This window comes from Clinocottus analis, unplaced genomic scaffold (genome assembly GCF_023055335.1).
Source record: "Clinocottus analis isolate CAN_PGR_092001 unplaced genomic scaffold, fCliAna1.0.p SCAF_3, whole genome shotgun sequence".
In the NCBI taxonomy this organism is placed as follows: Eukaryota; Metazoa; Chordata; class Actinopteri; order Perciformes; family Cottidae; genus Clinocottus; species Clinocottus analis.
In genome coordinates, this window is record NW_027176042.1 from 11,486,130 (window position 1) to 11,497,675 (window position 11,546).

The 11,546-nt window shown below is 38.4% G+C and overlaps 2 protein-coding genes across 4 annotated transcripts; both read right to left on the reverse strand.

Annotated features, from left to right (window-relative positions):
• Positions 1 to 323: 323 nt before the first annotated feature.
• On the reverse strand, positions 324 to 8,356 carry LOC137796337 (phosphatidylinositol 5-phosphate 4-kinase type-2 gamma-like). Of its 3 annotated transcripts, none has more exons than XM_068594222.1 (10): positions 8,204 to 8,356; positions 8,037 to 8,111; positions 6,725 to 6,802; positions 5,679 to 5,828; positions 4,137 to 4,283; positions 3,868 to 3,906; positions 1,834 to 1,947; positions 1,501 to 1,750; positions 1,248 to 1,351; positions 324 to 1,040 (listed from the first exon to the last, which is right to left on the reverse strand). In XM_068594222.1, exons 1-10 carry the CDS (start codon positions 8,351 to 8,353, stop codon positions 960 to 962), a joined length of 1,188 nt encoding a protein of 395 aa, XP_068450323.1. In that variant the 5' UTR covers positions 8,354 to 8,356; the 3' UTR covers positions 324 to 959. The 3 variants fall into 3 exon arrangements, with proteins under 3 accessions (XP_068450323.1, XP_068450322.1, XP_068450324.1); XM_068594221.1 differs by having other exon boundaries at positions 6,725 to 6,821; positions 8,014 to 8,111; XM_068594223.1 differs by lacking the exon at positions 5,679 to 5,828 and having other exon boundaries at positions 6,725 to 6,821; positions 8,014 to 8,111.
• Positions 8,357 to 9,851: 1,495 nt separating this feature from the next.
• LOC137796623 (insulin-like growth factor-binding protein 6) lies at positions 9,852 to 11,546 on the reverse strand. Its single transcript, XM_068594649.1, has 4 exons — positions 11,231 to 11,546; positions 10,758 to 10,783; positions 10,539 to 10,658; positions 9,852 to 10,423 (listed from the first exon to the last, which is right to left on the reverse strand). The coding sequence occupies exons 1-4, from the start codon at positions 11,544 to 11,546 to the stop codon at positions 10,319 to 10,321; spliced, it is 567 nt and encodes a 188-aa protein (XP_068450750.1). The 3' UTR covers positions 9,852 to 10,318.

The window sequence follows — 11,546 nt, forward strand, 5'->3', positions numbered from 1 at the left end:
AGCTTCATCTGAGGCATTGCGCTACGATGCAGCACAATAATTATTAGCCGCTGAGAGAAGTGAAGTCCTCCATCACGGCTCAACAGTTTCAGTCTTTCAGAACAGAAACATTATAATATTTGTACTTCATTCAATTTTAACTAATTTATGTACAGATGTGTATTTCTTTAGTGATAAGAGAAACAGAAAACTCTTTGTAAAAACTGGTTTTAATGGCACATAATCATCATATCATGAATGATGATACGTTCACTAATAAACAACATTTCTAATTGATTTAAATACTTTTACATAATAGTTACCTGCTAGATTGTTAAATATGATTTAATTTTAATTCTAACATAATTTGCGATTGATGGAAGCTGTCAGTATTTACCAGCTTGTATCTCATTCACATCGTTATGTTGGTGCTATTTATTTCAAGCATTTGGCGACATTTTGAATCAGATAACTTCTTAACAGCTTGAATCACACATTGCTAATTAATAGGAGATGAACATTGTATTTTTCCTAATTGAGAACCTCTAGATCTGCCCTCGTTATTGTAGTGTTGTCAACTGTTTTCACTGGTGGGAAAAGAAGGCGTAATAAATTAATATTTAAGAGCAAATCATACATATTTCCCCCGAGACAAATGTAATGTGTTTTTCTCATCATCTTTACCTCCCACTGAGTATGGGGGTGGAGTATTGCCAAAACTGAAAACAAGTGAAAACAAAAGAAAATCCATTAAAAATACTTTTTCTCCTGTCTGCAAATTCCAGTTATTCCTTCAAAACAAATGCACGGTCCATCTTGCAGTACAGCATGTTATGAACGGCGAATGCACTTTTAGAGATTAGCAATACATGTGTAGTGCTTCTAGGTCTGAGATTACATAGGTGTTGCAGCGAGAGACATTGTTGTATTAAATGATGATCGGACTGAATCAGGCAAAGATTAAAAACTAAATGTATGCACTAAGCAAAGATTTTTGTGATGAACTCCCGGAAACGTTTAGCGTACTGCTCCGGATGAACTGTTGAGATTTCTGCTCCTGCCTGCAAACCAGCACACACACACATACGTATACACACACACACACACACACACACACACACACAAACACACACACACACACACACACACACACACAGTCGATTAGAGATGACTGAATGTAAAAAGAAAGTAACCCTTTACACTTTCCAGGGTAGAGATGTAAAGACGCGTATGCCAACCGATCACTTTAAAGCCCGCTGGTTTCTCACCCCGTGTTTGACGGCCTTGGCAGCATGAGCAGCTTTCTTCTTGGTGTCGTACTGTGTCAGCACATCAATCAGACCCATAAAATACACCTCCCTCTGGGGTGCACCTGCATGGGAGTGATTCACAGAATTTGGTGAGTGATATGAACATATGATTTTATCTGCTGCATCCCAGCATGAGAGAGGTTTAGCTGTAAGACAGCAAAGGGCCACTATAACCTACTTAAATTCAGCAGAGGCCTCTGGCAGGACTCACCTACAGCGCTCTGAATAGCATACACATCCACGTAAGGGTCAAATTCTCCGGGGCCCATGGGTTTGAAAGAGTTCATGTAGCCACCAATACCCTCAGGTGAGGTGGATTCTGGAGCGCGAGCCAAGCTGTTTTCATCCTCCTCTTCCTCTTCATCGGACGACTCCATCTCCTCCTCCTCCCTCTCAGCCCGCTCAACATCATGGATGCCAAGCAGCAGGCTGTAATCCATGATCCTCATACGTACTAGAAACTGCAGTAAGAGGACATGTACACATGCATAAATGATGTCAAAGAAAACAACACTCGAATGCTTCTTCAACAGAGTTGTTTTACCTCAATATCTTTGTTCAGTTTATCCACGGTCTTTTCCTTCTCATCGTCGCTTACGTAAACTTTTTGCATGTTTTTCCTGAAGTCCACATCTTTATATGTGGGCAGCTCCTTCACCTGGAAATATAGAGTGAAGAATGAACTGTAAATGTATATTATATTTATATTTAGCATAGCTGCCACGTGACTATTTGTGTACTTTCTCTGGATTAGAAAAACAATTACTCATCATATTTCCAGTGATATATAAATTGAATGATATTACCCCAAATGTTGTTTTTTGAATCAACATAGTTGGAAAGATGTAAGGTTTCCACAACCCTGCAGTTATTGTATTTATTTTCTCATCAGGTTTAAGCCAAACAGAGGGGTTTTGACGTTACTTAAAATCTATTGCTATGTGAGTTTTTTCTGAAGACATGTCTGAAAACATACATTTGTCACACAAAATGACAAATGGATACATTATAGGAAATGTAATTTCACACTGTGGCCTCAGTCGCATATGACATAAGTACATTTCTTTAGTTTGTTGAGATACAGCATTAAAAACTACGGAAAATAGAAGATATTTATATGCATGCCTGCACCTGCAGACAGACTGGTGGCATCGATGCAGGCAATTAAAGCTTGGTAAGTTGTGCTTGTTAAGCATGCAACAAAGAGGTATAGAGATAATTTACTTTTTAGTTCACTAACAGTTCTAAGAGCTCATTATAATACTTACCAGGGTTTTAACATTTCAAATTTTTGTTCATAAATTTCCATGGCAATTTTCTTTCACAAGATACAAAAAAACAGTTTAATCGAAAGAAGAAATACCACTTGGTCTGTAAATCAGTTGAGTGGGAGTCACATTACAGGAAATGTAGGATCCAGCATTTTTATTTGAGTGCAGTACTAAATCACTAGTGTAAAAATTGGAGACCAGAAAATAATTTTACTGTTGTAGGAAAAACTGAACGTAGCAAAAAAAAAGAAAAGTCCTTTACGTATATAATATAGATGTTGTGGCAAATCTTTTTATGAAATATCCAAGTGACGTTTCCTACAGTATTTCCAGAACCACGACGTTGATTAACTTCATTTAAATTACTAAAATACAGTAAAGACTTGTAGAAGGAGATCTATCTAAACAGAAAAAAAATTACGTCAAGTTTATGTAATTACATAAAACCCGTAAGCTCAAAAAACCTTGCCGTCACTTTTTCGCGTAAAAGTTACTTTCCACCTCTCTGTTAATAACTACACTTCAGAAAAGTCTATAATAAACACATCTATGTAATTCTCTGGGCCTGCATGAAGGTATGAAGCTTAGTGGATGTATATTAGTACCTGAAAAGTCAAAGTGAAGACGGGCTGTTTCGCTTTACTACTCCTTTGACTTTTTTAGATTGCGAACTGGGGTAGGCGATTTCCTCTTTTTTCTTTTCTTTTTTCAAACGCCTCACACGTCTTAAGGCGGGAAATATGCAGATTTTGAATACAGGCTTCACTCAATCAGAGCATGTTTAGGCATATAGCTTGTAACCTTTCCATTTTCCATTCCAGTTTTATTGTCAACCACGGTTTTTGGGTCATTATCTTTCCAAAGAGGGGTGTTTCAACTCTGGAGGTTGTTGTCTCGGCCTTTCACCGTGTTGAGCTGACAACACTCGGAACGGCCACAAAACCATACTCAGGAAATCTTTTTTAGCTCATGCTGTGTGTTTATAGTAATAATTAAAATGTGGTAAACATTTTTAATTTTTTTAATCTTTTCACAAAAAAATTCTGAAAAAATGATATAAAATAACACAAGTATTAGAACGCATTTGGGGTTCATATCACTTGAACACAGACCTGCTAAATCCTCGAAAGCTCGTGCCCCGTGCGGGGCATTTTGGCGCTCATAAGGCTAAGTGGTGGAATAAATTGCCTTCTAAATTAAGGAGATCATGATTAAAAATTGGGATTAAAAATTAAATATTTCTGCCAATAAATGGATGGAAATAAGTGGTGGAATTTGTTGTGATAATTCGATTAATTTGATCTCACCTTCTCTTTAAAACTTGCTCCACGAGACACAAGTGACCCCTGAGGAGAGAAAAGAAACAGGACAAAAACCACAATTACTTCACAACACAAATGCTAAAATCACAAGCTGCTGAGAGTCGATGAATGTCTGCGCACATGATACATGAATAGCCATTTATCCAAACACCTGATGGCAAAATTAGCTGAGGCGAGACAAAAAACACAACAGATGCTCCGACGGACACTGCTGCCGTGTCATAACCAAGAAGCCCATTACCATTGCTCATTACCTTGAGGTCGTACTTCCGGTGTACGTGCAGTCTGTGGCTGAACATGTTCCTCATGACCAACAGGTATGTGTCCTCGCTCTCCACGGTGACTCTGTACATGGCCAGGAACTGAGGGAGCAGCGTACTGCCGTGGCAGGTGACAATGTGCTAGAAGGGAACAGCAGTGAACAGACAAAGAATGATGAGGAAATAAAGGACGCATCAACCCAGCGGTATGAGGCAGCGATAGTGCCCACGTTATGTTTGCTCCTGTGCGAGTATGTAAGTCCTGCATTTGGTTTCCCACCAGACAGATCTACTGGTGGCAGCAAAGGCCGAAGAAAAGCTACAATGCGCCAGAAAAAGGCAGAGAAGAAGACTGGGAGCATGTTAACATGGATGTAGGCAATGATTTAATCTGCTTTATTTTTTATGTCAGCGATGGATTATTTTAGTAATCATCGAGTATTCTATAGATTTTTTTCATAAATGAGTTACGTCATCAGATAAAATACTCATTCCTATTGCTTGCATTGCTAACCCTTCTCTGTATAAAAACTAAATGTATGCCCTCTTACATTCTGTGTTTCAAGGCTCCAGACTAACTTTTCTCACAACCTGTCCCAAAAAGGATTTCAACAGTCTCGAAATATTTGCCTTGCGATGGTTAAACCAAGTCTCGATTCAAAAAAATTTGCATTGATGATTTTTAGTAATTGAGTTCCTCAAAGAATCGTTTCAGAACTCAAATTTTTACCACTGATGAAAATCATGAGATGCATTTAAAGGCTCTAGAAAAAGCTCACCAGCTGACCTTGAGTTGTAAGTCAATAATGGTGCCTAAGGAATAGGGTTTGTCTTAAAATATATTTACGTTGCCCTAGGCCTTTTTTACAGAAGACATTTTCACATGTTATAATGACGGCTGGGTTTGATTTAGCCTCAGATTCAGTGTCCTGGTGTTGTTCATGCTGGCTCACTGTCACACTGTCATGGCTAACTGGGGCTTAAGGAGAACAGATCCATCGTTGGTGTTAGTTGGAACGCTATGACGAGTCAAAATGTCTGCTGAGAGGGAAATGGTCTGTTCAGACAAAAAATAAATCCAGATATACTTCACTACACCACAGTACATTAGCAAATTGCCGATATTGCGTTTATTTTGCCAATATGGGCAAGATGCACATAGAGAGTGCATCTTGGGTTTTCTTATTTGTAAATGTCAAACAGAAACAATGTCTTTACTGTGTCTTTGCTTTTTTCAAAATATCTTCAGAAACTCAAATTCAACCGTTAAAACAAGTGCTGTGGTCATGTATCATTACGTGTAGAAACATAACTCTCTGTCAACCTTTAGCTTTGACGTTGTAAAACCTTTGCTTATCACAGAAAGAGCACATTTTCTCCTTGTATACAAACAACGCAGGACAAAACGAGTGGAACGTGACGAATGAAATGAAATGTATCCTTAGAAGTTACTGCATGGAGTTAGTCACAGACGAGAAAATGTTTTGTTCACTGTGAAATTACATTTAAACCTCATATCAACTGTGTTCGTCCTACCTGGTGATACTCAGAGAGGATGTTGTGCATTCCCTCCACCTCCTCACTGGAGATTTCTTTTACTACCAAAGTGCGGTCGTATGATGTCAGCAGCAGCTTCGCGCCATGCCCCTCTTCATATTTTAGTGGAGGACTGCGGGCCAGAGACACCTGTTGGTGAGAGGACGCATGGCATATCTGAGCAGTGGCAACATGTGACATCAGCTTTACACTACCGTGAAACCTTTTACATCCATTGCACCGGTGTCTCGTTTTAAAACTCTTTTCATTCACACTGAACGTAATCTCTAATGCCAACAGATGGGGCTTGTTGGAATATGCAACTGATATAGTTAGAATAAGTTAAATGCAAATATTTAAATGTCATCCTGTATTTATATACTAAATTTAATGAAGTTTATGAGTCTTTGATTTAATTGCTTCTATCTTTGGTGCATGACAGTGTGTTTCATTTTGTAAGACATTTTGTATCGCCAGGGGATTAAAACCACAATGAAAGGTGCAAAGTAAAAAAAATAAACATAATACTGACAAAAAATAAAAGAATTATTTTATTATTTTATGTTGTGTGTATTTCCCTTTAGCTTCCCTTATGTATTTCCCAAGACTGTTACTCTTCCTCTAAATGTACATGTATTCAAGACATATTTGTGTTTGTGTTATCAGGCCAAAACATAAAACGCATTTTTTTTCTGACGTTAGCTTTGTTTAAAGACATGTGTGGCATCACTCCTGAAGATGTGCACAATTTTTATCAGCACATATTATCACATACAAATTGTGTGGTAAGCAAATGTGCACTGAGCTGAACAGATGATGACACTCTGTCTGCCACCTGGCAAATGCAAATATTACACAAAGAAACGCAAATTTAGAAGGGAGCGGCTGATTACATGCAGAACATACGAAACACTGAAAAACCTTGGATGCTTTGTGTGTTTGTGAGTCTGTTTTTCATCAACGACTCATTCCAGGAAGCCCCTTGCTACTGTTTATAATGTATGTGTTGTAATACAATACAATTTGCAGCGAGGTTATAGTTATACCTGGTAATCTTGATCCTCGATTCCAAAGTGCTCTCGCAGGTTTCTGAACACCTGTGGACAGTAGTCTTTGAATTTGAACTGTCCTGGAAGATTCTCCCTAAGGAACAAACGCATGAAATAAGAACAATGCAGCTTGAAATGCAGCAACATCCCTCACACCGCATCCGAGCAGCAAATGGAGTTGAGTAGAGCCTCACTGGAGCTACCAGAGCTTCATTAAATAAATATCAAAGAAATAGTTCCCTCTTCCTCTCTCTCTTTCTCTCTTCTCAAATCGCAAGTATTCAATGCACATTAATAACATGTTCAAATCCCAAAACGTTGTATGTATGTGTATGCGTGATTTTTTTTTAAAGTCAATCATTATAATACAACAAGTAAAGCCGCAATCTAATATACAAAACAGAAAGATTCAAACAGATAGTAACTAATTACCAATCCTATGTATTACCAACGTTTAATGACACAAAAACATGAATTATGTGTGCTGTTTTTTTTTTACTGTCCTAATTGGGAATTGCATCACAGTTATGTTTAAACTAGTTCAATCTTAAGTATTTTCTGCATCAAGCAACATGAATAACACTGAAATTAATCTCACCGTGCAGGTATGAGCTTTTTTTAACTTGAGAAAACATATTTTATTGTTCCTCTGTTTATAAATCTTTACACAACCTGGATTCCTCTGTGGATTAAAGGATTATTGAAAGCCACTGAAGTTTTCTAGACTTCATCCTTATAGAAACTGAACCTCGGGGCAGATGGTGTGTATGGCACAGCTTTCAGGAATAGTTGTGATTTTAAACAGGTTTTAGCTTATATTTAGTTTGACTGACGATAAACCTTTGTGAGCCCAACAACTTTGAACTTTTGACGTTTAATTCATCAAGTTCTCTTGTTTGTATGCAATTCATCAACGTTCTGGTGTTGCACGACCACTCAACCAAATGCATTTCAAACTCATACATTTCCTTCTTTTGCATCACCTAGACAATATTGCACACTGCACACCGGTCCAGACAAGTTGAATTATTACTTATTTCATCTTTGTGGCTATTCATTGTTAGTGATAATGGTTGTAGCCATGGTGATATTAAAACTATTGTTAGTGTAAAAAAAACAGTATTGTTCTCTAAAAGAGGGGAGGGGAAGGTGGGGGGGGGGGGGCTGTAATTTCTGCTAAGAACATAGGTAGGCAAATAAATTACATGAGCCACAAAAATGTGTCCAAATCACAGGAAGAAGGATGAAGGTTCCTACAATGAGACCGACAGAGTGGAGCACAGTACTTGTTGAAGAGGTGGTTGCTGACTTTGATCTTGGTGCTGGCTTTGAAGTCGTCTGGAAGCAGCATGACAGGTACAGGCACATGGCTCAGGTCATTAATCTGCGCATGATCAATGGAGGAATAGTTAATGAGCATATTATATATAGATATACCTCTATAACACTCCCAGAGAGCAGCAACCGAGTACCTACCGAGTGGTTGACTCCCCACACCAGCACGCTCAACACCGGGTCACTGCCTCGGAAAACCTCCACTTTCTGCTGCACAAAGTGCTTCTTCTTGGTTTTGCTTTTGGGCGCCAGAGCGTTCAAAGGGTTGGAGGTGGCCCCGGGAGAAGACATCGCACTGTTGACCCGTATGCCTCAGTCTGTGAGCTCGTCACTCATCACCCGGCTATGTAAAGCAGCTTGAAGTCCGGCTGGCGCTGTGAGCGCCGGGTCTGTGCAGCAGCAATTACACTGAACACCTTGGGGTTGAAATCAGCACTGCAGCCGGAATGATGAAACAATGTGCAGGAACATTCTTCACTCGTCTCGTGAGTGTGAGAGATGGAAATAAGTATGTTTACTCAATTTACACTTTTGTAATACTTAACTTGAGTATGTTGGTACTTTCGGGCTACTTTTGTAAAACTGTCAGAAAACATCTTCCACCACTGCTGATTTTTTTATCTCGAGATTACAGAACGCCGTTGCATTTTATAGTCAAGAAAAACGTTTTTCCTATAAGCCTAAAGAAATATAACGAAATATCGTTATATTTCCCAAGTGTATACCTTTTGGAAACTGCAGTTAATGATGACTCTGCCTTGCATTGACTTGAGTTGTGTGCAGTTTAACCAAAGAGAAAATGTAGCTTTTTTTTTTGTCGTTGCTTAATTTTTTTCTCACTTACCCCTCATATTTATCTTGGGACCATCTGAGGACCCAGACACCCACGTGGTTTGGAGCCACTGTCATGAAGTTGAGTCTTGATGAGGGCAAAGGTTCACAAACACCTCTCAGTATCATACGGTCCAATACAATATTCCCAACAAAAGCTGAACATTTTAAGCAACGTATTTTTATTACAAGACTTTAATTGACTCTGTTACAAAATGAATTTATTTTTATTTTTCACCCGGTGTAAATGATGCACAACTTTTTTCAAACATCATGGTTGTAGCAGATGATAAACTGTCATAATGGTTTTATTGCAGCCACAGTTTTAATTGAGTTGGATCTCAAAATGCCTTTAATCTCCTGTCTGTTGAATAATTAATATGATTTATGACTTGTTGGTTAATAATTTAGGCTCTCTACGCTGTAATTATAAATCTGTACTTGTTATACATGTGAGTGTTACTGTTCAACCTTGCATTGATACTCAGTAAACACATTTGCCTTCTTCTTCTTCTTCTTCTTCTTCTTCTTCTTCTTCTTCTTCTTCTTCTTCTTCTTCTTCTTCTTCTTCATTCAGAATGTTGGTTTAGAGACTTGATGGATTTACCTCTTGACCAAAGGCATTTTTCTTTACAATAAATATATCAATAAGTTCTTTAAATGTAGGAAAGCATTAATGAAGCATCTTGTGTGCATGTTTGCAATATTGCCCATCAGTATCAGTTTTAACTTTCTTTTTATTCAAGAGGTACATTTTCTTCATGAATGCCAAAAAAAATAAACTAAATGATAAGTAATTCCGCATTAGAAATTAAGGTTTTTAAAATAATACCTCAGGTTTCAGCTCAAATGGGCAACCACCGCTAAATTACTTATCAGATTACTAGCAACATTAATAAACATATCATATTCATAAATATAACATAAATATGATTACATCTATTTCTTTGTACAGAAATTTCAGTAATACAATCATAGTGAAAGAATCCTGAAAATGTATGCATAAATATAATACAATGATCCAAATTCCATGGTTAAAGATGACAACAAATATGAAGCGAATTAAAATGTTGAAGCATAAAGATGAACAACTTGAATATGTAGCGCAAACTGTAGGTGCAGTTTCTGCAACTGATGTTACAATGTGACTCTTGTCTGTCACCTGTTACTATACGTTTGATATTGTGTGCATGTCATTTCTAAGCAATGCACTCTGAATATGTTCAGTAGAGGGCGCAAGGATACAAAGTTACACCTGATTTGGAAACAGCTTTTCATTGGTGGAGAGCTGTTTCTGGCTGCTGGAGAATTAAATGCCAGACTGTGTTGAGCTCCATTCGACTCTGTACTGGTGTTCCTTCATCTTTATCTCGTGTTGGTGATGAAGCTTCCGCCTCCTCGGCGTCAGTCCAGGCATCATGCATTTTAACAACTCAGGCCACCCCTCTGTTTAGTGTTTGAGGACACTGGCATGCCGTTCTGATTCACACACCAGCACTTGCCACGTCGCTTACCTCGAGAGGACCAACACTGCACAAATAGAGCAACAACAAAAAAAGATTGTTTTTGCAGCTGGAAATAGAACCACATATAAAAAAGTATTGTTCACATGCTTTCCTATAATTAGTTACATTTGCAAACATACCTGCTTCTTTCTGAAGAAACCACGCTTGTCACAGTTAGGCATGTAGATATCATGATGCAGCTTAAATAAATGGGCATCAAGACCTTTGATAAGTGAAGTCAGCAGTTTACGACATGGAGCCTGTGGGCAGAGATCAACAGATACACATGACGGTCTGGTTGAGTTTTATTTGTGTTTCTGTAAATTATTAAGGTCATTAGATGAAGATTATTTAGTTACCTCGTCTGGGTCCTCAGTAGTAGGGTCTAGGATACAGACAAAAGCATTTAGCATGTTACTGTGTGAAAATACATAAATCTACATAACATACATATCCTACATAAAACCACAATAATTTCATTGTCGAAATTTGTAATGTGCCTTATTCCTAACTAATAGAACTAATAATACTAAAAGCACTAATAGGTGTGATTACAAAAACAATCTTGAACATCAAATCAATGGTCATACTGCAGCCACTGAGTTATAAAAACATGTTGCATGCAGCCTACTGCATGAAAAACACATTCTGTAAAAACAGGTGTGTGTCTCTGTTAAAATGTCATGATCAAATCATATCAGGATTTATTAATTGCTCATTTGCGGGTTAGATATGAGAATGACATCAACCTCTCAAAAACTGACAAAATAATGAAGAAATGTTGAGTTTTGAAAATCCATAACTTCACACCTAAATCTGGATTTCATCTTACCTGCAGTCTGGACATTATCAGTCGGGCTGACACTGCTGGCATTGCTGCAGACTCCCCTGCCCTCCAGAAGGGCCCGGAGGGGCCTCGGCTCATCCTCTGACGGTGCACAGCGTAGACCGAGGGCGCAGCCCAGAGTGTAGACCCCACATGGTTCTCCAATGGCCGGAGCAGTGGAATTTGAATCTACAGCCGGCTGACTCTGTGTTGACTTTGATTTACAGGTGGGACATCCTCTGGATGGTGTGGTCAACATCATTGAGCTCGACAAAGCCGGCTGCAAGAGGACCAGCACCAGGATGTTTAAATGTAAAAACAT